Raw genomic sequence first — 26039 nt, 5'->3', positions numbered from 1 at the left:
CAATTTATTTGCTCCCATCTTCCTCTTTCTCAAAGGGAGCCCTGAAAGCTTTTGTAACTCTACATAAGATCTCCATTATTGAAATTGTCTACATGTAAACAACACTAATGTTACTGGGCTGATTTAATTCTGCATATGTAATATTGCATACTGCAAAGTTCAATGTGTATATTGGATCAACTGGATTCTTTTTATTCTCCCTTTCTAGCATCTACAGGCTGTATCGTAACTACTTTCAAAAGTGAAGATATTCTACAATGATTTGTAGGGAGGCAAAAGTACTTGGTAAGTAACTGTCCTACAAAGTTAACTTATGTAAACTCTGCTGTACCGTTTACCAAAATTGTATGAATCGTATGACAGTGGACCAGGTCCCAATAATTTATTTGCAATATGGTGTGTTCATTAATCAACAGACTGCTCTCTATATAGTATGTATGATTATGTTTTCGGATAAGTGCATGACAAAGACCTGATCGTGTTGAAGGAAAGATTTATAGGAATGTATTTTTGTTGTTGCTCTACAATTTTATGATTTTCTAACCCATTGATGACCGCTATATTCCCGTTTCGGGAATGCTGAAAAGATAATCGGGATGGACTACAGGCTCTTCTATCTCGCCAGCTCAGGAAAGGGGCCAATACCAAACAGAGGTCCCTCTGTGTTGGGTTGTGAGTTATGATATTGTGGGAATGAAAAGGTCTGCTTTAGGTAAAGTTTTGTCAGTGGATTATGCTATTGAGATCTATGTCCTAAAATCCTATTAGGACATAGGTATATCTAACGTTTCTGTTCATTGTGGACAGGGAGATGCTCACTTGTGGGGTTTGGTGGCAAGCATTAGAAACCTAACTCCCCTGGTGATCCTGAAATCAGCCATGGTATTCTTACATCCGTCTAGACAGAAGTTTAGTTGCAGATGTAGTTATGTGTTCCTCAGACATGTTTCAGTGGAGAACAAGCTTGATTACAGCAAAAAGCTCGTCTATCAGGCAAGGAAAAGCCTGGGGCTGAGTGTAAAAAAAATAATGGATTGGGCAAAGTGTGGTTTATGGGAATGTAAGACCTGCAGCTTCTTGTCCCGCATATAAGATAGTAGAATCAAGGGAATTTGATTTTTTTAACCACTTGAGAACAAAAGCATTTTTACCATTTTTGCTGTTTTTGTTCTCAACTCTAATGTCCCTCTTTCTGTTCACCCATTTAAATACACACACTTACAGTTTATGTGTAATAAGTATCTGTCCCTCCCTGATTTTTTTTTTTTTTTTTTTTTTTTTTTTTTTTCCATTTTGGCATAGTTGTCACAACTAAATATATCAGATCATCCAACTGTTTTTAACAGACAAAGACGACCTGTGTAAACAGCAGTAAAATGCAGTTTTAAGTGATGATTTAATGTATTGAAGGGGAATAAAAAAACAATCCGACCCTACCTGACCCTATGCGGAAAAATAAATGTCAGCTTAGTAGCTAAATCAACCAATTAAATAAATGTAATTTAATAACTGGGTTCAATTTCACTATACACACCAGGCATGATTACTGCCAGCCCTGTTGAGTCTAAATGTGAATTAAATAGAACCTGCATGCAAAGTAAAGTAGGCTCAAAAAGCAGCACACGATGCCGCGATCTAAAGAAATCCAAGGGTTACAAAGCCATTTCTAATGCTCTGGGACTCCAGTGAACCGCGGGGAAAGCCATTATCTACAAATGGAGAAAGCTTGGATCAGTGATGAACCTTCCCAGGAGTACCAGAACAGTAATAGAACCTAGTGTTCACGGTCCCAAAATGAGAACGAGACTGCAAAAATGGCGTCCATGGGAGACTTGCAAGGCGAAAACCAAAACAACACAAAGGCTTGTCTAGTATTAGAGGTTAATGATGGTCACATAATCCGGCCATTTGATGCCATCTCTTTTAAACAACTAAAATGTATTAAAACGTACTAAAGATTCCTAAAATATATCCATGAAAAATCTACCCTAGAATACATTTTATATGAAAGTAGTACCTTATTTGCTCAATTGTAAAATGACCCCCCAAAATTTGAATATAGGACTACCCTATAAGAAAAGTTTTACTAGTAAATATTTATTCACATGAAAAAAATAATTTGTTTTTATTTGCCACTCTGCCCCCAGAAATGCCTGATAACCCCCCCCTAAATGCCACTCTACCTCCCTGATATGCCACTCTGCCTCCCAGATATGCCTTTTTAACCCCAAACGTTCACCGGCTGCGGGATGCGCACAGACAACCTCCGCTGCTGCCGGCACTTCTGCTGGGGCTTCTATGGTGGAGCACCGGAAGGTCATGTGACGCCAGCGGAGGCTGTTTGCGTGCATCGCACAGACCTCCACCAGCTGCCGGAGAGAAGGATCCGTGTCCCCTGCAGCGCTGTGGGGGATCTGGCTCTTAGTCTTGTAGTCAGACCTCTGTTTGAGGTCTGAATATAAGACGACCTCGAATATAAGACGAGGGATATTTTTCAGCACATTTGCTCTGAAAAAACCTTGTCTTGTAATCGAGCGAATATGATATATATACCGTATTTGCTCGATTATAAGACGACCCCCCAAAACCTGAATATTAATTTAGGAAAAAAAGAAAAAGCCTGAATATAAGACGACCCTATAGGAAAAAAGTTTTACCAGTAAATGTTAATTCATGTAAACTATTACATTTTTTAATAAAAGCTATGATTGAGAAAAATATTTTTTTGTTTTTATTTCCTTGTATTTTCCAACCTGCCCCCCAGTTACGCACATCTGCCCCCAGGCTTGCCACTCCAATATGGCACTGTGGCCCATGATATGCCTTTTAACCCTCTATATGCCACTGTGCCCCATGATATGCCTTTTAACCCCCCTATGTGCCATTTAACACCCCCCCCACTTACCGGTGCTTCCAATTTCCTGCTGTATACCGGGGCAGCGAGTTGACGTCCACGCGATCCGCGTAGACAACTTACGCTGCAGCCGGAAGGAGGTGTGGCTAGCAGCGGGGGTTGTCTGCGTCCATCGCGCAGACCTTCCCCGGCTGTCAGAGATCAGAGTTCCCGGTGCAGGTGCGGGGAACTCTGATCTCTGACAGCCGGGGAAGGTCTGCGCGATGGACGCAGACAACCCCCGCTACTAGCCACACCTCCTTCCGGCTGCAGCGTAAGTTGTCTACGCGGATCGCGTGGACGTCAACCCGCTGCCCCGGTATACAGCAGGAAATTGGAAGCACCGGTAAGTGTGTGTGGGGTGGGGGGGGTGTTTAATCGGGGGGAGACAGAAGGATCCAGGTCCCCTGCAGCGGTGCGGGGGATCTGGATCTTAGTCTCATAGTCAGACCTCTATTTGAGGTCTGATTATAAGACGACCCCGATTAGAAGACGAGGGGTATTTTTCAGAGCATTTGCTCTGAAAAAAACCTTGTCTTATAATCGAGCAAATACGGTATATATATATATATATATATATATATATATATATATAATTTTAATCCAGGTTTAAAACAAATTTACCGTGTTATGTTTTTAAAAGCAGATTTTTTATGTGTTCTCTATACTGATCGGGGAAATTGTACTGTATCGTGGTTGAATTGCAGCAGCCGGGGACTGTACGGATCTAGCAATCCATAGACACTGAGTATTTAAAAAATACACCGTCTTCCACTAGACTTACAACTTCTATAGACTTGGAATGGCATCGTGGCTGCCGTGTACCTATACACTTTGCCGATAACACAATGCATCAGCCTATGGTGGCCATGCTGATGTCGCCATTTATCGGCTAGGGAATTTGCTGAGCGCTGCATAACTTCTTTCCCTAGAGAAAAGCGTAAGGTCAGTGATGTATACATTGGCAGATTACAAGCGCAAACTCTTTGATCTACATCACAATCTCATTTGGCATTTTGTTCTGTTTGGCGTTGATGTGCCAGAAATCAGAAGTAATGTTATAACAGAGGGTTCTTTCTTCCGGTTCTCTGTTCCTTGCTTTTTTTCTTCTTTTCTTGGTAATACGCATTGGCAATGTAAATAATGCATTGTTACTAAGGGGAATGGGGCTCTGGTACACCACCTGGCTGTGAGGTAACCGACATATCAAATTATCGGTCGTGAGGATGCGGAATCCGCTTAACTCCATAGATAGCACAGCGTCGGCTGCATCGCAGGGAATTGCAGGGAACGGTAAACGCAACCTAAAAGGTAGCACTTGGGCAAGATTCAGAGGGTTTCTGCCAAATAGATTTCACATGAAGATAAGAGTGCACCCGAAAGGTATACATTCCTCAATTTAACGTAATTTTATCAACAAAAAAAACCCAGAATCTATCCTTGAAATGAAATGGAATTTTGCTATTTAATTAAACCATTAAGCTATATTTCAGGATGACCTACATTTAAGATAATGTAAATACAGGTGTCCTTTGTGAACAAATGCATGTGTTATAATCAGCGATGCTTAATGTTTCGATACGCGTAACAGTAATGTATTAATACTAAGTGATTCTTAAACCATCTTCTCGGATGTGCTTTTTGTAAGATGAGGTCATCAGCCACACAAAGTGACAAACACGGGATTCTGCCTAATTACACTGTGTTAATAAGCGTTAAGGAACAGGGGAGCCGTTAACAAAGAGTAAATCATTAGGTTTCTAGGCAAATAGGTTTCTGCTCCGGCTTGTATATTGTGATTGCTAGTCAGCAGACATTGTGTAGGGTTTGTGGGAATTGGCGAGGCTGTGGGTATTGGGAGTTAGAGACAGGGCCAAAAGACTCCATAACGGACGATTGTCCTTGTAGACCCTGATGCTGAAAGCATTATAAACGTTTGAAGGTATAAGTGCTGGGGAAGGTAATTATATATATATATATATGTTTTGTATGGATGTCTTTTAAGCAGATTTATTTGAAGTTACAACTTTTCAAATGCTTTTAACCCCTTCACATCCCAGAAAAACATTTCAGTTCAGTGATGAATCCCAACTTGTTTTTTGCATCCATACAAATTATATACTGTTTGACTGAGGACAGAAATGGCTTCCATTAGAAGCTGTATTTATATTGCTGACCCGTTATGTAGTATAGAGCTTGACATAAGGCCCACTCACAGGAGCCAGGCCATGCTACGGCCCCATTGAGCACCTTCATACTAACAACATGCCTGTGTCTGGCTGGTAAAACTCCAGGATGTAATTCCTAGTCACCATGGTTACCTGGCAATCTGCGTTTTGTTGAACCCTTATTTGGTATGAGAATTACCAAATGGAGAAAACCATTTTAATATTTTTTTTTATTCTACTCCTAAAAATCATACATCAAAATAAAATAAACTCTTTCTGTCCTTGCCTTGCAATCTCACTTAAACAGGGGGAGTGGGAAAATGAAAGCTGTGAATAGGAGATCGGCAATCACAGTACATGAATGAATTGTCTGATCTGGGGCAGCATTATCGGGTTTCTTGGACCTTCCTTGGTTGCACCTCCCGAGTGTCCTACTTGCCTACAATCTTCTATGACGCCATGATGGATGTAATGTACCCCTGAAATGACTACTGGAGTTAAATGTCATGATAGATAGATAGATAGAAACGGGTTAATGTGCGTTTTTAGCAGTCAGTCTGGGCCAAAATCTCTTGAAATCATAGAACTCCTTAATTACAACCATATGCTTTGATGCTTCCAAAACACCTCCTATAAACACTAACAAGCCGGACATTGATTTGGCCAAAAATAAGAATCTTTCTATAGTTACCGGATTCACACCAACAGTTTGTATTTTTCTGGCAACCCGCAGACAACCTGCTTCAGTGGATGAGGTCAGACTGCAAGATTATTTAGCAAACATGGTTTACTCTTGCAATTCTCATTCTTGTGAGATTATGTTGATCTCCCAGTGGCTGTGCTGTTAAATACAGCTCTAAAAAAAAAATTAAAAAAAACCCTTAACCTTTTGATCCATTCCTTTTTTTTTTTCAAGCGGTTCCAACGTGTATAACTGCACTTAATTAGATTTTTACTTTGGTTATTGCAAGAAAGTCCGTTTATTTGTTCCTAGTTTCTTTAAACATGGTTCCTTCTTTGAAATAAGGGTTATTTCCTTATACCTTTTTATATACCGTATATGCTGTACTCCCTTTAAAGCGACAGTATGATGTCCATGACAGCCTCCCTTATGAGTTATTTTAATATGCATTCTTTTAAGATTAACAAAAAAATTTACCTTAGGGAGAAGCTGCAGTATAACGCCTCCTCCTGCGTGGGCCGAGGACTCCCTTGAAATAAATGGCAGTGCTTTCCATGTTTGTTTACGGGGGTTCTGTTAAACCTCCCACATACTACGTACTTTTATAGTAGGCCCAGCAACATTGTTCTTGGTGATCACGATCTCATTCTGATATCACAACCTTTGAAATTATTGCTAGCTTTTTTTTTATTTTTGCTCACTTTTATTTTTCTTCTTTTACTGGTATTAGTTAAAAGCAAATGTCGATTCAGTGCCACAGAGTTAGCTGCGTAACCGATATTTAGGGATGGACCCAGAGAAATGAATGTAATAAACAGTATTAAGATATGTAGAACGTTAGATATTCCAATAAAGATCTTTGTTGCCGGATTTATGGTTCGAACGCCAAAGCAGTGAAAACGCCTATATGTTTCTGCAAATTGATACGAATAATGCGTACAAAGTGCCTAGAAAAACCTTATAGAAATGTTTGGGTCCTGGTTCCATTTTACATCATCTGTTGACTCCTTGGTGGCCAGTAGGACAATGCATAATAAGTTTAAAGAGCGGCTGTACTGTTCTCAGTCTCTAAGGGTTTTGTCAACGTTTTCTGACCAATTAAACCCATTAAGGATCCCTGGTAGCAATTCCCGTTAGTACTAATTGTGTTGATGAAGCAGCTGCGGTTTTGTGGAGGTGGGTCTGGGTGGCATGTTCCGTGTAGAACACAAAATTCACCGTGTCCTCTGAGCAGGAGGCTGGTTTATGAACGTTCTTAATGCAATTTACACTACTAATCATACTTTAATGCCATATGCCAAACAAGCTTAGGGAGCTACAAATAGAAGACATTCATATTATTATAGTCATTTTTGTCTCTGTTAATTAGTTGCATACATATTTTGTTCCTGTTTTTCTCCCATTGTCTAAACAATATATTATGGAGCCAATATGTTTCTATTGTTTCCAAAATGTACAAGAAGGTTGCTTACTCCCTGGCTGTCTGTTCATCATATATATTCATATAGAACATTTGAGCAAATATTGGTCTTTGCTGACTTATCTATGGCCACCCTTTTATATACCGTGCGATATGCCCTATGGTGCAAAAAATCATTTGAAACATGATGAAGAGAGTCAATTTATTAACCTACGCCTTGATATACTTTGTGACGTTACGTCTGCAGTGGTTTGGGTCTTTTCCACGATCATCAATTCCAGACCCAGAAATAGCAGGATTGATGGGTGAAGCATAAATACCAGTAGAACGTGAGGTTGGAAGAACGAGCAATGCCTCTAAGATCACTTTCCATCCACCGGTATGACCTGAAGTGCTACCTGGTGCTGAAAAATCCCATTTTTTGTTTGTTGTTGTTGTGAGAATACATTTATTTTAGATATTATTTGTACATATTTTTTCTGACAGTTCTATTACCAGGTTCAGCTTGGCTTCATATTTCTATAAGCTTTTTGTTTCTCACCAGCCAGGCTTGACAGGAGGCATTAAGCGCTGTAGGCAATGTTCACAGCTGTCCCAAGGCTAAGGAGATCTCTGCTATTACCTGTCAAATACTGATAGCACCCGCTTATTAAAGAGCAATGCACGCTAGGGGAAAATCTGAACGGCTGCACAGTATAGCCACGTCGAAGCAGAACAACCTTTGGATAGACTAGATTCAGGATAGCTTTTATTCCGTCCCCATACATGTTTAAATTCCCTCACTGTATTGTCCTCTACCACTTCTGCTACAAGGCTGTTCCGTTTATATACGACCTTCTCTATAAAGTAAAACATCTTTATATTACATCTTCTGAAGAACATAAAATGTTTTGTTTTTTTTTAGCTGGCAAGAGGTTTTATGGCAACTGTACTAATTAATAGTGTGTAAATGAAACTGGCATCAAATACCTTCATTACCAATGGTACGCAATGCTTTTCTCACAAAGGTTTTAATCCCTGTTATTTAGTCTATCGATAGGCACTTTTTTTTTTTTATGGGAATGCATTTCCATTGCATTTTATTTATAAAGTGCCAGCAGATTCCATAGCCCTAAATAATGGTTAGAAATACGTTATTGCAAGGATTTCGCAATGGGACGGATACGACGGTTATGAACAGGTTATATTGAGAAATGGTAACGTGTTTTACAATTGCGAGGAAGACACAGCCGCAACTGATGTTTTGAGGGCATGAGTGAGTTTGAAAAGTGCAGACACTGAAAAAGTATTAATGTTCCCAAAATTGAAGTCAAGCAAAACCCCAACGTCCGTTTTAACTTAACATGTTTTTCTTTTTGTGTTTCATGGGAATTTTGCAAGGGATGAGTATTTTTTCCTTTTTTAATGTTTTCTTTTCTCTCCGTTTTTACAGAGGAAGAACGTAGAGTGAAGGCTAATGATCGAGATTACAATGAAAAGTTTAATTATGCAGTAAGTATAATTCAGTCTCATTTTACATGCAGGTAATGAGATATGTGATGAGAATTGCAATTTTTTTAAAAAATGTAAAATTATATAAGAACACATATGTGTTAATGTCCTTTAACAAAACCTTCATGAAATTCCACTGGTGACATTGGAACATAAAAGCATTGCTGTGTGACACAAGTTGCACCCATCTTTTTTGCTTTATCCATTCATTCATTCATTCATTCCACCCACTGCCTATAAATTGGGGCTTATTCAATAAAGGGAGAGTTGTGGTTTCAGCTTCCTCAATTCACAGATCAGTATGAATGGCTGAGCTGGCCCTGCGTAACCTACAGTTTAATGGATGAAGACCATTGAAGAAATCTCACTATCTGTCTAAACATTTTAGAGGGCCAACCAAGTTTTTCCTACAGCGTACTGGGTTAAGTCCTTTATAATGTATGGTAAAACTCACACTCTTTACCATGTTCCTTCTTGAGCGTCATGGTCTCCACTACCCCATGTTTTCCATGCTCCGTCCTCTAATGTCTCTGTTCTGCCCTTCTAGCATCACCCTTCATTTTCTGTTTCTGCAGAAGACATTCCTGACAAAGGGGAATATATACACAGGTTATCAGTAGGTAACATACACGGCGATGTAGGTTCTGGCATAACACACATTACTATAAGTTTGTGCATATTTTAGCTTAGGTTTACCCACATTATGATAGTAAATGTGTCTTAATAAATGACTAGTTGACTTATTGAACTCTTGATTACTGGAGAACAGTTCCCAGTGATTTTGTTTCAGATACTTCAAAGCAGAACATAGTATGTTTGGTCTGAGAGATGTCCATTTGTAATGGACATGTCCAGTTCTATATACTGGCTGTTGATCATTCAATACTGGAGGTAAAAGGCATGGCCAGAGATTTTGCTTTTACGTTTATATGAATGTGTCTTTGGAACTACTAGAATTTTCTTGAGTACTATATGTATTTGCTGGCCCATACATGTGATGTATGTGTACGGAGAGGAGGATCCAGGTCCCCTGCAGTGCTGTGGGGGATCTGGATCTTTGTCTTGTCGTCATACCTCTATTTGAGGTCTGATTAGAAGGCGACCTCGAATATAAGATGAAAAAACCTTGTCTTATAATCGAGCAAATACGGCACTTGCTGTAAATGCTGAAGAATTTACTAGCAGGCTTGCTGTGGTTTGTGATGGTAACTCAGATTGATTCACCTTTCTACCAAGTATGTACTTGGAACATTATGAGTTCTGTGCTTAGAATCTTCGCTGCTACGAGTGAAATCATGATGATTTCAGTGAGCATGAGGAAACCTATGTGGATATAAATGAATCCGTTTTCTGATTAGCTTTACATTTCGACTCAAAATAAGGCAAAGATGAGTTAAAACGGTGGTGCCACCTTGACGCAGTATTGATCTGCATCCTCTGGTATGCTGACTAACCTTCCCAGAGGTTGAGACGCAGGCTCTTTGTTTCTTCTTAGCTAATCATTTTCTCACCATTAGATCCAGACTGTAATGGGACACAGCAAAAATTCTTGGCTCTTCACCATTGCTCCAGGGTAGACATTTGATCTATCTCTCAGCACTTCCCTGTGTCTATGAAGCGAGACAAAAGCCTCTGAGAGAGAAAATATCTCTGTCCTTTATGGAAATTTGGAAGTGGCAGCAGAATGTCAGTCACTGTAATTTAGTTGATTTCTTTGGATGCTGCTATGAAACTTGATAATGTCCAATTGTTTATATATATATAAAGGTTAGCAGTTAATAATTGATTTTTTCTGATCAGTTTGCTTAGTTTTTGTGTATTTTATCAAATAGTTATCAAATATCATAGATTGCAAATTACACAATATGAGGCTGACGTGTTAGTGTTAAAGAACGTTTGCTGCATTTCATGGCTTTGGTATGATCGAAAGTATAGATCAAATAAATAATGCATGGAAACCCTAAATTGCGGATATAAATCGCACAATCCAAAAACCAGCCCTGGAACCCAGATTGCGTCCACAGGGCTGTGACTTGCGCTGCACCCGTATTACACACACAGGACTTTCCCACAACCAGATCGCACCTAAAGGATTTACCTCAGCACCCAGATTACATGCAGACCCAGGATTTACCCATATTGCATCCACAATGGCCTTTATTCATTCTATACCCTATGCCCAAAACCGTAACAGTAATGGATAGACTGTCAGCATAAACACACATACACTACCTTTACAAATACCTGCCAATAAATGCGTACATACACACGCACATACGCACTTCCCTTTACACATAAACATTCTGGCCTACACTTACTTTTGCATCCACACATACGTAAGGTTTGGATGTGACCCTCTTGACCGCATAAAAAATGTATGTGGATTATGACTGTAATCAGGGAATGTTGCAGAATATATATTGGGTGATTCCTCAGCCTTGGCATCTGCAGTGTAGAAGAAATTCTAGGCAAAAAATACCAAAAACAAACAAAAACTGTTGGATTTTTTATATCCGTTAATAAGTGTGGTTAAAAAACTAGAATATAATTATAATGATAATTAGAAGGCATATCCTATACTTTTGGTCCTATAGTGTATGTACTTGGATTTCCAAGTGAACAACACATTAATTGTCACAGTTCTGTGGTTTACACAGGTTGCACGTGCCTTCCTGTTGCAGGACGAGATAGGTATGATGGTTCAGCCTAAGGAAGGCTCTTGTTTCTGCCCAGAAGATTATGGAGATAACAGAAATGTCCCAGAGAGTATTTGTTGTTATAATAAATAGTTTCCCCCAGATCGGTAGCTCTCTTCTTGGCACATGCACACATATTTCCGTTCAGTTCTGATGACTGAGTAGGCCCGTCCAGTGAAGCCATGATGTCAGAGGGTATATAACGCTGTGACATAAGGGTTCCAGCAACTTGATCATCCTCTGAATCTGACCTAAGAGTAGCATCACCTCCTTGCTGAGAATACAGATCAGGTGACAGGCTGACTAGATACATATATAATATCTCTTATTTATAAAGTGCCAGCAAGAGTACATTTATGTTTTATATCTATAACAGATGGATAGATATATTTTCTTTCTCATAATTCAACATATTTTTTTTGCAAGTATACCATCGCTAGATTGCGAAATTCATTATATCACTCTGAAAAAACGTCCAGAAATATTAGTGATTTCTGAAAGCTGTAATTTGTTTTCAACAAAAGCTGCATTCTTTCAAATGCAAATAAAGACACGGACATTGCTATTAATTACACAGCGATTCCTGTAACACTTTAATTTAGCTTTGCATGTCTTACAGGAGTTGCATCTTACACAAGCACTCATTATCTGTTGAAGAGTAAGGATTACCCTGTGGCATAACCCATACTCTTGGGAGGTCTGAACGCTCCTTGCCAAGCCAGTGGGCTCATCAGGTTTCATACTTGGGTTACAATTATGATACTTTGTTGCTTACATGAGGACGATTTACTGTAATTCATTTTACAGATATATTTAAATGTCTCTGGGACCAAGGATAAGACTAGCTCTCGTTTTATATATACTTTTATATATATATTTATTTCTTGGACAAAGTTGAATTTGGATGCTGTAGGTTCTAGGTCTTTGGAAAGACAGAAGATAAGACAGTGACCTTGCCTTTATAAATACCACTTTAGATACCGGAGGGAAGTCATTGTCTTCATGGATTGATGTGCAGATCTATATCTAGATCCTATTACAATCTGGATGTTCCAGAACCCACAGAGGATTACAAACCCATATATAAGCGCACACACACACACACACACACACACACACACACACACACTCATACATAATTTGCAACATGGATCTTGTAACGTTTGGCTGTGTGCAATGATTTTGTAATGTTTGGTGGCTGCAACTGAGATGTATTGGTAATGACTGTGGACTTAATAGAGTTGCAAGATTTTTTTTCCTTATTGGTTTAATCTTCATCTTTAATATTCTATTTACTTTGAAGTCAATATGGGTGTTATTTTATGTGGACTTAACTTTTCTACTAAGAGCTTTTGCTGCAAAAAGTTTAGCAGATAAAGCCTTTTCTGTGCTGCCCTTTCCTGCTCCATGATGAGCCATTGGCTTTTCTGGCGGTCCCTGACAAAGAACACGACCGTAAGACCACTGTGACTTTGGTAACTTTTGAGACTATATGATAACTTTTGTAGGATTTTCCTTGACCCTCACAACAGCACATTCTCAGAAAGTACGTGCACACGAATAAGACAGTCAAACAAATCAACAATTACTTCCTTGATCTCATTGTATTAGTTGGATCGGTTTTGGCCCTTTTGCAAATGCATGGGGGGATTCCGCAGAGACCCCCATATGAATTTGCCCCCTTTACCCACCCCACCCCAGCTAAATGCTATACTGGAGATGTGCGAGGCAGTGTATACTTTCTAGCAATGTTTACAGAGACTCAAAATATATTTGGCAGACGTGGCGTTGAATCTCACCTGGCACAGATTGTTTTGCATTTGAGCGTTCCCTTGTGGCGTCTTTTTATATAGTACTCAAAAGATTATCTAAGAGGCATCTAATTTTCCACAGCATATTGACTTGTTTTTGCTGTTTGGCGGTTCTAGCTCTAGCATCTATCTTTTATATAACTTTACTAAAATTGGATATTACTGCCAGACTGTATTGTTGTATAAAGACATATTTTTCCCTTTGGCCAAACGTCTTGATCATGGTCTATTTTTTTTTATTTGATATAATCGGGCACTGGAGGGGGGTACCAGTGTTCCAGCTATGGCCCCTGTACTTGAATAATTTGTTTCCTCCCCCTTTTTAATAAATGTAATGTTCTGTGAGTGTTGTCTTTGAGTACTGTGATTTGTGTTCTTGTGTAAATGTCTGAAAGAGATGTAAGTTGTGTATGAGTTGTCAGAGTGCTGTAGGTGGGGTAGAAAGTAAAAGTTGGGCTTGCTGGTGGAGTACACTTGTGGGTAGGGCACCAAGGGGCTCCCTCAGAGAGGCTTGCCTGGGGAACACATTGTGTCAATTAAGGAGAAACCTGGGTGGCCTATTGGGCTACTGGAAGAATCTAGACACCATGACAAGTGTCCTGCTTTATTGTTATGTATTCCAAGAGTTACAAAGGTATCATCAAATGTTAGACATTAGTCCTTATCAACTCTGAGTGGTAAAAAGTGCAATAAGTCGTTATATACCTACATACCTCCTAAGGCTCTTCATATGCGGAAGTTGTGCTACTTTGGATGTGTGGGCAGTGTCCGTAATGAGACAGAGCTCCCATTTTCTAACTTCTATAAAAAGGAACACATTGACCAATATGCATGCAGTGAAATAGTCTAGAAATCTGATTTGACCTCTGGTTTCATGGTCAGAAACAATAAACCAAATTCTCAAATAAGGAACCTGTATACAGGGTTATGCTTGTTAGGCCTTTTTCATTTTTTTAATGAAACATCAAAATAGATGATTATTGTAGGTCTTCAGCATGAAATAAGTGATTATTGTAGGTCTGTGGGTACATGAAAATAAAGCTGTGCCAAACCTCAGTGTGTTCTTACACTGACCCCTACTGTTTAAATTGTGGATTGCAGTCTGTACTTCTAAATATTTAATGTGGATCAGTCTGTTTCATTAATACATTGTTTTTGTTCTTTCTTTAGAATAATGCCATCAAGACATCCAAATACAATGTTATCACGTTCTTGCCTATCAATTTATTTGAGCAGTTCCAGCGGGTTGCCAATGCTTATTTTCTCTTCCTGCTGATTTTACAGGTAACGCTTTCTTATTTGGGGAGAAGCAATAAATGGCTATGTACAGTACTATGAAAAAGTATTTGCCCCCTCCAGATTTCTGCTATTTTTGCATATTGTCACACTTCATTGTTTCAGTACATCAAACTAATTTTAATTTTAGACAAAGATAACCAGAGTAAACACAAATTGCAGTTTTTAAATGTGTTTATGTATAAATGGAGGAAAAAGCTATCCAACCCTACCTGGCCCTGTGTGAAAAAGTAATTTTCCCATTAGTTACTAAATCAACCAATTAACCAAATTTAATTGATATCTGGGTTCAATTTCGCTATACACACCCAGGCATGATTACTGCCAGCCCTGTTAAATCTAAATATCAGTTAATCAGAACCTGTCTTGCAAAGTCTCAAAAAGGTCTCGAACAGATGACAAACAAAGTCATGGACATCTATCAGTCTGAAAGGGTTACAAAGCCATTTCTAAGGGTCTGGGAGTCCAGCGAACCACGAGGGGAGCCATATCTACAATTGTGACTGGCGTACCACAAATCCTCTAGGAATGCATCAAAGACTCATCCAGAAGGTCACAGAAGAACCCAGACTAACACCTAAAGAACTGCAGAAACCACTGCTGGCCAAAAGGAACACAAAGGCTCCTCTCACACTTGCTTAAGAAACATGTTGATAACCCCTTGTGATTTAGGATAACATTCTGTGGACTGATGAGTCAAAAGTGGAACTTTTTGGAAGATATGGGTCCCGTTACATCTGGTGTAAAGCTAACCGTGTTCCACAATAAGATCATACCAACAGTCAAACACGCTGGTGATAGTGTGACGGTCTGGGGCTGCTTTACTGCTTCAGGACCTGGGAGACTTGCCCTAATTGATCATGAATTCTGCTCTCTACCATAAACTCCTAAAGGCGAATGTTCGGCCATCAGTTTGCGACCTAAAGATGAAGAGCAGTTGGATTATGCAGCAGGACAATGATCTGAAGCACACAAGCAAGTCCACCTCTGAGTGGCTCAAAAGAAATAAAATGAAGGTTGTGGAGTGGCTGACTTGAATCTGATTGAGATGCTATGACATGCTCAATAACCCTCCAACGTGGCAGAATTTGAACAATTCTACCAAGAAGAGTGGGCCAAAAAATATTGGAGGGGGGGCACAAAATTACTTCTTCACATGAGTGATGTTGGTTTTGATTAACTCCTTACATACGATAAATGAAATGGTAATTTGAAAGCTGCACTTTGTGTCTACCCATGTTGTCTTGTATTAAAATTAGTTTAATGATCTGAAAAATATAAATGTGACAAATAAGCCAAAATAGGAGAAATCTGAAAGGGGCAAATACTTTTTCTCAGCAGTGTATGTGTTCAGGAATATTTTGGCCTACTAAGCCATGTCTATTGTTTCATGAACGGTCAGGTAGAAGATCCGTGTCCTATTTTGAATGCAAAACGGTATTATCTTGTACAACGGCTTTCTGCATGAATTCACCAAGCAGGAGAACGAGAGGTCATGCAGCTCCTCTGGGGCACCTAGGCACTTGGAATTTGGGGCACCTTCATAGACATACAAGCTCAGGAGAGTGCATCTGCTACTGGCATGTTGTCGGTAGCAATGCAGGTGCCAGGTTATGAAAACCCCAGGGTCCTCCAAATATCCCTGGAGCCCCAAGGAATGCACCTAGCGCCTCTTCTAATGGATAATTCACATCTAGCTGCAGTCGTCACTTTATCCTTGCTGAGGGGTACAGGGGCAGCTTTGATGTTCACATCACACGTGTTTTGTAGGTTGACGATTGCATGTGACAGATGGCATTTGCTTGTGAAATGGGCTCATGTCTCCCAAGGGCAGAGCAGAACTTGAAAACAAATTATTAACAAAATGCATTCCTTCCAAATGTGTGAAAAAGCGAGGGGGGCTTTTAACAAGAGTACTGCTAAGAAGTTGGCTCGGTGAAGATCGTAGCAGTTTATTGGAATAGATACTTAAACATCTGGTGCTTGCGATACTAACCGTTCTGAGCATGTCTCAGACAGACTGTTATACACATGTTCCAAGTTCTTCCAATAAAGTTGGCTTTCTGAAAAGATTAGAAAAGTTCAAAGAAATCATTTATTTATTTGTGGAGCGGGGGACATATAATGAGGGGCTAAAGATGCATATACAAGGTAAACTGGCAATCAAAATACAATAGTATTGTGCTTGCACCTTTTGATGCACATGATAACCAACACTGCTTTCTATGACAGAATGGAGAGCAATGCAGGTGCAAGCGCATGTACAATCACACCCAACACTTTTTTTAAAAAAAAATTTTAGTATACATTTGCTACCACAGTTTCTTTTTAGAACCTGAATTTGTGTTTGTGTTTTCCAGTTGATCCCTGAAATCTCATCGTTGTCATGGTTTACTACCATTGTGCCTTTAGTTCTTGTACTAACCATTACGGCTGTGAAGGATGCAACCGATGACTATGTAAGTATTAACATTGTAATTTATATAATAGCCACTGGGTGGCACTGTACCCATTTCCAGTGGCTCAATGATTAAATAGGGGGGGATTGGACAGGGTAAGACTGATCCACTGCGTGGGAGATCAAGAACCTACTGGTGTAGTTGTCAAACTGGGGATGTTTTTAACCTGAACGTCATGCATTCACAGACTGATACAACACATACACATCTAGTACAAGTTAGACTTACTAAACCCATCAATGTAATGGTTTTTATCTCATTAAATATATTGCACGTAGAGGCAGTAAACAAAAAAAAAAAAAAGTTATGCACGTCCAAGAATAAATTCAAAATTGTCAAATACAGAATATGTGCACAATATTTTGTTCCTGTACAATATGTTATATTCTGTTACAATTGTATCATAGTGCTCCATCTACTTCCTTTACCAGCACTTTAATATTGTAGAGCAGCTTGGGCAATTTAACATCAAAGATAGCGCCTAATATACGCTTTGGTACAGAATATCTGCCACCAAATGTTAGCATTATATCATAGAGTTAGTTTGTTAATTGAAAAATGGAGTGTTTCTTTGTTTTCATTTTACTTATTTTTGCTGTAATTCACAGTTTCGACACAAGACTGACAATCAAGTGAACAACCGTCAGTCTCAGGTGCTTCGCGGTGGCAAGTAAGAAGACTCTTCTTCTGTTCGGTTTTTAACCTAGTCTAAGGCTATAAGAGTACATTCCCACAACAGAATGAAGTCACACTTCTTTTATTTCATCATAATATATCACCAACAATTATTTGGAGTAGAACATATGAGCCATAACATTTAGTCATGTTTATTTAGTCATGGCACGTATTTTCAAAAGCCCCAAGAGCTGTACCTCACTTCTGGTGAGCTTCTGTACTAATGTGTATTAGACCCATACCAGTGCACAGTGTACCCCATGGTTCTGATTCTACACATTACCTTAAATCAAAAAAAAAAAAGCTAGAGTCTACTAGCAATTATAAAAAAAAACAAAAAAAAAACATAGGCACTGAACAGTTACTATTATTATATTGATTATTGTTTGGCAATATAAAATATTCCTTAATGCAATGGCTAACCAAAAACATGTGTTAATTGGCATCATTCAAAAAGGCAATTGCTCGCTTGGACAGCAGTAGATTTGCTAAAAGTGCAAATATCAATATTTGTGCGCCATGCCCTTAGAAAACATACGACTAGACTTGTGCTAACTTTATACTATTGGCTTTAGGTGTGTGGTTATGTACTTTTTTTTTAAATAATAAGGCCTTCCCAGTTGACTCTCTTGGTGGTCTTTGCAGTGTGAACCCCTGGCTGCATGTCTGCCATGTGCTGCGTAGGAACGATCATCCCTGCCGGGTTACCGTCGGCATGTGACCGTTATTACCGAATCTAGATTTGATATAATAATCTAGCAGAGGCAAAAATCAATAGCCTCAAACTCTATTATTTTTGTTGGACAGTAAACGTTGGTGGGGCTCATCTGCTAATTACCAAGTTAATCAGTTTTGTTAGGATTGTTCTTACAGTTTGTTTGCCAAATTGGTCATAAATGTGGCTGTGTTTCGTTAGCAGTCTTTTGATGCACGATAAAAGGTCTATGTGTTCCTTCTCAATTACACCAGTACTTGCAGATAGAACATAAAATAAAAGGATCAAACTTTGTTTGAACTCCGAATGCAACAAAAATGTCGCTCGGAGCTTAACCTTGAGGAGCGGCGTAGGTCGCAGTGTAGGTATATTACATGGAAAATAAAAATAAACGGCATACCTTTGTAGTTGCTAAGTTTTTGGAGAAGGTACTGTACTTTCTTCCTTCCCACCTCTGTCCTTCACAAACTAGTACAGAATGGTATTAATCAGTATTGAGAAATCTCTTTAATCGCATCAAGAAACTGTTATCACATCCAAGTGGAAAGGGAAAAATCGTGTTTAGTTCCCATTTGGAGCAACTACTATTTTCTTTTCCTAATCTGAGAAAGTCATCTTGGGAATCGTGGAGATGTTTATGACAATACGTTAAAGTGTTGCTTTTCAACTGCTCTGCATATCGCAAAGATCGGGTTCTGGCCGTGGTACGTTTGACATCGGTGAAGATATATAGGCTTCCAGATTCTCATGTGTGCGCACCGTTATCACGTGGGAAAGAATACCGATGACCGTGGCGCTCGATGCATAGCATGGTGGTTGATCACTTAAGTGCTACAAAGAGGGTAATATGAGATCATTTTTAAATCTGAAGTTCTACCAGTTAGATGACTCTGACATCAGTGACAAGGATAAATGTCTTATGCCTGTAAAGTACCTTTTACTTAATGAATAGTGGTCAGGTCTGTTTGTTTCAGGTAGTAATCCACCAGAACGTTTACCATAACTCATTGTAGTAAGCTCTTGTTTTTCATGCACTAGAGTCACTAGACTCTGAAGAACTCCAAGGCACAAATATTATAAGAGCTGTCCACCCCGTGCCTGCCGCAAGCTTCAATTCCTGTAAGATTACTGATTTTGGTAGAAGGGGAGTAATAATAATAATTATTGGAAGCAAAATTCCAGTGAGTCCAGTGCTGCTTTTTATTTTGTCGGGGACCATATTAGGTCTCCAAGAATCGATAAGAAACACTGCTAGTAACTCACCATCACCATCATGGGTATGCCTGGGATTTGAGAATATGCACCACAATTCCAGTGTTTAACTTTACTTATTATTATTTATTAATTTTATATAGCGCCATCAATGGCCCTGTACAATGGGTAGACAGGGCATAACAAGTAGTCTATAACATAAAAATTTGACTTACAGAAACAACAGGTGACGAGGGAAAAGAAAAAATGTCGGTGCGCTAAGCTAGTCACAGGCTCAAATAATACAAATGTGTAATACGAGGCCTACCAAACAGGTGTAAGCATGCTGCAAGAAACAGTGTATTGGCTGCACAATGTATACAAGAAACAAAAACTGTCTGCGCTTCTTACCCTAATAAAGTTGGCAACGAATATATAAACATAATATAAATGAGAGGTTTTGGTTATATGAATTGGCCAAAGCATAATTAAGCTCACCCGCCACGTCAAGGCACACTCTCAATAGGGTGAGAACCCACTCTCACCTCCTACATAGTGGGCACAGAGTGTGACGTGGCGGGCGAGCTTAATTATGCTTTGGCCAATTCATATAACCAAAACCTCTAATTTATATTATGTTTATATATTCGTTGCCAACTTTATTAGGGTAAGAAGCGCAGACAGTTTTTGTTTCTTGTAAACAGGTGACGAGGGCCCTGCTCAATCTAGAGGAAGAATTATACATCGGTTACGAATATCTTCCGTATCATCTCGTATGTGAAACGTCTGGAGTGCCCACTGACTGATAGGCTTCCATGGGGACGGTGTGTGTTACTCACATCTGGCGTTCTCTGTTTATCCAACTTTTTGGCTCATGAGCAATAGTAACATTTTTTACAGATGTTACTCTCTCGCCTCTCCAGTTTACCCATACAATTTAGAAGTGGTTCATGGAGTATAATACCGGACTCTCACACCAAATGATAAACAGATAAACATTTTGCAGTCCAGAAATAGTAAGATTCAAATGAAATTATAGTTGAAGCATGACCAGAAAAATGAATATATATATATATATATATATATATATATATATATATATATATATATTACTGTGTAAAGGTTTTAGGCAGGTGTGAAAGAATGCTTTCAAAAATAGACGTGTTAATTTATTTTTATCATTGAATGGAATGCAAAGAGAAGAAAAATCACATTTTGTTAAATTATAAATTAATGTCTATTTTTGAAAGCATTCTTACTTTACAGCATTTTTTTACATTTTATTTGTCACATTTTAATGTTTGTTCATCCAACTAGTTTTAATATAAGACATGAATAAACACAAAATGCAGTTTTTAAATGATTCATTTATTGAAATCACAGAGTTCATCAAAACCTATATCACCCATGTGAAAAAGTAATTGCCCCCCTAAACCTAGTAACTGGTTGTGCCACCAAAGTTTGCAATATGTGGTATTAACTGGAGTCTTCTACATCGCTGTGGGGTAATCTTGGCCACTCTTCTTGGCAGAATTGCTTTAGTTCAGCCAGATTGGAGGGTTTTCCAGCATGAACTCCCTTTTAAAGGCATACCACATCATCTCAATGGGATTTAAGCCACAACTTTGACTAGACTACTCCAAAACCTTAGTTTTGTTTCTTTTGAGCCATTCAGAGGTGGACTTGTTTGCATGCTTTGGATCATTGTTCTGCTGCATAACCCAACTGCGCTTAAGCTTTAGGTCGCAAACTGATGGTCGGACATTCTCCTTCAGGATTTTCTGGTAGGGATCAGAATTCATTATCAATTATGGCAAGTCTCCCAGGTCCTGAAGCAGTAGAGCAGCCCCAGACCATCACACTACCACCAGTGTGTTTGACTGTTGGTATGATGTTCTTATTGTGGAATGCTGGCAGCTTTACGCCAGATGTAACAGGAACCATATCTTCCAAAAAGTTTGGAATATTATCCCAAAAGTCCTGGTCATCAAGATGGATTTTGGCAAATGTGAGACGACCCTTTGTGTTCGTTTTGGCCAGCAGTGGTTTCTGCAGTTCTTTAGGTGTTAGTCTGGGTTCTTCTGTGACCTCCTGAATGACTCGTTGATGCATTCTTAGAGGATTTTTGGTACGCCAGTCACATTTGTAGATATGGCTCCCCTCGTAGTCCCAGACTTATAGATGTCAGTAACTTTGTTTCTCATCTGTTCTTAAATTTCTTTAGATTGCAGCATCATGTGCTGCTTTTTTAAAACCTTCTAGCCTACTTCACTTTTAAAGGCTAATTCATGATTAGACTCAACAGGACTGACGGTAATCATACCTGCTGTGTATAGTGAAATTGAACCCAATTATCAATTACATTTGTTTAATTGGTTGATCTAGTAATTAAGGGGGCAATTACTTTTTCACATAGGGCCAGGTAGGGTTGGATAGCCTTTTTTTACTTTTATATAAGAAATCGATGTGTTTAGTCGGGTTATCTTTGTCTAATATTAAAAAGAGTTTGATCTAGAAGGCATCCGAAAGGAGGCAAATACTTTTTGTGTGTATCTAATGTTTTATTGGATATACATTTTTGAAAAGCAAATTAAATCAAGAGGTTAAATGCCCTGCTAGTCTGTTGCAGAAAGAAATGTTAATAAATTGCCAAAATGTTGTCACTCTTGAACCTAAGACAAGTTATTTTCCCTTTTGACCTAATCAGATATATTTCTTCTTGCCAATTCAAATTTTTATGTTATAATACTAATTGATGGATCAAAATATCAGTTTATTTTTCTTGGAGACAGCGTAGTTTTTTTTTCTGTGGTGTCAACATCTTAAACAGATTTTGGGCTTAGAACAAAAAACCTAAGCCATACCTAATATTACTTAAGAAAAGGAAGACTTTTCACTGCTTGTCTGGGACAGGTATCGCATACCACCCAACAGTCCAGGTTTTCATTGGACAGTACCGATTTTCAGCACTGTCTCTAGTAGCTTCCCCATGCACCCACTTTTGTAGGCAGTAGGAATCAAGGGCCTGTTAGGGAGATCTCCTGACCCCCGCCCCCCCCCTATTGCCCATGGAGCTATAAAATCAGTAGAGGTGCGTACAGTTGCAGCTCCTAAGGGGCCACATAATGACTCTACGGCTGAGCGCGGTAAAGTGGGCAGGTGACCCCACTCCTGCCTTGCAGAGGTCCTGATTTGGGCAACTGAAATGTTGGGTAATATGGTGCTGTGTTGCCCCACTGTTTTGATGTGCATGGATCGCTGTTCCCATAGAAAGAAGTTTTGCTGTTGTCCAACTCTTTATTGTTGAGAGCTGGGTTGGGGTGGCATCAACTCTTTGAGGCTAGGCTAATTTTCATAGTTTTACAGTTCAACTAGAGTAATTTTTTTAGAGTTTTATATTTTTTTTTTCTTGGCATTTAAGTAATTCATAAATATTGGCGCAATTATATATATATATATATATATATATATATATAATTTTTTTTTATGTGGTTGTATGTATATGAAGCCCATGTAGGCTACTATTGATGGATATCTATTTTGCATTTCTTTGACTGTGGGTCATACGAGATGTAGTCTATAGAAGCTTACCTGTCCTTTTTAATTTATTTGGGAGAGGGCTTGGAGACAACATGTGGTTTAAGTCCTACATGCTGGCAAACTGATCTAATAGATCAGCGGGCGGCGTGCAGTGATCTCAATTTTTCAGCGATGCTTCCATGGCCTGTTCCAGGTACCGCTTTGTTATGATAAGGTTCCAATTGGGCACTGACTGACTGGAAGGCATTCTGGTAACAGATCTTTTGTGTATGCATGTGAAGGCGAGGCTCCCGGCAGATTTAGGAGACAAGCACCCATGAGCTTTTCAGGTAGTGGTGGGGTCTTTACAGAAACCCCTGGCGCACACATCGTGCCTGTGAGCCGTCTGTCGTGCAGCAATGCCCATCCCTACAGTGTTTTCCGATTCTCTGATTGTTCCAATCTAAATGTAATTAGTTAGGTAACTCCACCAGAAACTGAACTTCCAAACTTTCTGTAGTTCCTGAGCACAGAGAAAGTAAGTATCTGGAGACCATATGGCCTTAAAGCGTTCTCAATTTTTAAAAACAAAAGTCTGTGCCAAAGTGAAAAAAAGACAAATCCATTTATTACTTGCATACATGGTGTAAAGCGCCAATGGTGGCGTTTATTCCGTGTTGTTTCTCTCTTCCTATTTAATTTTATTTATTTTTCTAACAAAGTGAAACTTTTCCCATCTCTCTCTTCCCAAATTATTGTGTTTTCATGTCAGTTTTGAAATGGATGATGTTGCATAAGAGAATTTTTTTATTATAATTTTTCTGATTTTAGGGCTCGCACACAATATTATATTTTCAAATAGACTATATGACATTTTTTTTTCAGTTTTTGTTCACTAAAGGAAGGGTTTGCAGGGGGAGTTGCAATTGCAAGCTGGGTTCAGTCTTCTCGTTGATTTATTCTCCATTCAAAAGTTTGGGGTCACTTAGCTGTTTTCATGGAAAACAAGGAAGCGTCTAGCTGTGTAACATATTTTCGGGAGGGTTTTCTGATGATCAATTATTTTTTTAAACGTAAACATGGATTGGCCAACACAACGTTTCATTGGAACACATGAGCTGATCAAGGGCCTCTGTATGAAGAGATTCCATGACAAATCAGCCGTTTCCAGCTAGAATAGTCATTTCCAACATTAACAAAGTCTACGCTGTATTTCTGATCCATTTCATGTTATTTTAATGGACAGGTTGTGCTTTTCTTTCCAAAACAAGGATATTTCTAAGTGACCCCAAACTTTTGAACTATAGCGTATGCATTATACAGGGCTGGCAAGCTCTTTTTCTAGGAAATAGTGGACTCTTCATAATGCAGAATGTATAAAGCTTAATGTTCAGCCCTCTCATTTTCATGAATAAATCCCTTTATGTTCAGCAGGTGACATTAAGTAGACACTGAAGACTCTTCTCGCGATTTAGCGATTAAATAAAGTACACATTTTGTTGATGGCGAAGACATAAAGTCCTGGTATATTGACTGCTGTGACTTAATGGGGGTTTCTTTTCTTCTTTGCTTCCCCGTATGGTGCTGGAGTCCATCCTTCCTGAATACCTTGCAAGAGGTTAAACTTCTCAAAAGACTGTTTTATATCATCCCGTGTTGTTACAGGACAGGTCGTGCTGACATTTGCTGCCTGTAGCTGTAGATTAGCAATCAAGCAAAGAAAGAAAAATAGTTTTTCCATTGGATTTAGTTAGGGGGAAAATTACCCAATGATCTATGAAAACACAATTTCTTAGTGAGCCGTCCAGACCATTAAACGTTTGTAACTGAAAAGCTCCAAAGCCTAATCCTCGCAGAAAACAAATACCCTTCCTGGTACAACGGCAGGGTCCTAATTCATCGACATCACGTTCGTTTATAAAGGGGAATATTGGATTGTAAATATTGTACTGGCTCTCATTATCTGTAACTGACAGCTGCATAACCAGACCACACAGCCACTTTTACTGCCCGAAATAGCAATTGTTTACGAGTTAGACGTGAAGTTCATGAAAGGACGATCATGTGTGTGAGTTGCAGCCTTAAGGGCACAGTATGAGAAAGCAAGAGATGTATGACAGATGGGCCGAAAGGATCTTGTCTGCTACCAAATTCTATGACAACGGCCGGTTATGGTCTCTGATTGCTGTTCCACGCGGCTCAATAACAACAGAAGTGTCCATCGCGTCCACCGTTCCATTGTTAGCGCCGGAAGACGACAGGATTACGTGTGTAGAGTAATTCTGGGGCAAAGTGGTTGGTGCGCATCAACATCCTGCTAATTATAAATAAATGGCCTTAAAAATAGGATTTGTGTCCGGTTACCATACATTTGCTACGTCTCATTCTTCACTTTTTTCAAAAAAAATTTTATGGCTCTTCTTTAAAAAAAAAAAAAATGCCCTTCTCATTCTGCTCGCACTCCTTTGCCAGTCAGTGTTAGGCTTAAGGAAAAACAGAACTCTTCTCCTCTTCGCAAGTGGCTGGGGCTGCTTTAAATTTCCAGCCAACTATTGTATATATTTACATTAACAAAGATATGTAAAGTATCAAGATTTGTATACATGTTGGCTTTATGTTTTGGTTTAAAGCTGACATGGTAAACTCTGATTCCTAGAATTTGTGGTGTAGGATGATCATGTTCTGTATTAAACTACCATGCAATTTATGGTAAATCTATATTCTTAAACACTCTCCTTAAATAGACATTTTGAGCTGCATGTGACACTGTGAACATTATTTAATCCCCCCCGCATTAAATTACAAAGCCAGATTTTCTATTTTGGTGTCTGTTTACAGCAGGCATTTTGAGCCTCCAATAATTATAATCTGTCTCTGGAGGGCTATACCGCCCCATACAAATTCCACTTTTCAAGCTGTTTATTGTGACTTTGTATAAACCAAATAAATCTTCTCATTTTGAAAAGGTGGTAGCAGCCCCACTCGCACATCTACCCCATCGCAAGTAATGGAATGCTCCTGGA

At 39.0% G+C, this 26039-nt stretch overlaps 1 protein-coding gene across 1 annotated transcript in view; it reads left to right on the top strand.

Moving 5' to 3' along the window:
* Window positions 1–206: 206 nt before the first annotated feature.
* Window positions 207–26039, top strand: part of ATP8B4 (ATPase phospholipid transporting 8B4 (putative)) — a 65991-nt gene continuing 40158 nt past the window's right edge. The window contains exons 1-5 of the mRNA XM_053465134.1: window positions 207–285; window positions 8596–8654; window positions 14332–14445; window positions 16818–16916; window positions 17525–17586. Coding sequence (XP_053321109.1) covers window positions 258–285; window positions 8596–8654; window positions 14332–14445; window positions 16818–16916; window positions 17525–17586 — 362 coding nt within the window. The 5' untranslated portion in view covers window positions 207–257. The remainder of the gene's footprint in view (window positions 286–8595; window positions 8655–14331; window positions 14446–16817; window positions 16917–17524; window positions 17587–26039) is intronic.

Source organism: Spea bombifrons, chromosome 4, assembly GCF_027358695.1.
Source record: "Spea bombifrons isolate aSpeBom1 chromosome 4, aSpeBom1.2.pri, whole genome shotgun sequence".
Classification (NCBI taxonomy): domain Eukaryota; kingdom Metazoa; phylum Chordata; class Amphibia; order Anura; family Pelobatidae; genus Spea; species Spea bombifrons.
Note: the sequence above shows the minus strand (reverse complement) of the source record. Positions and strands in the feature narration are given on the sequence as shown.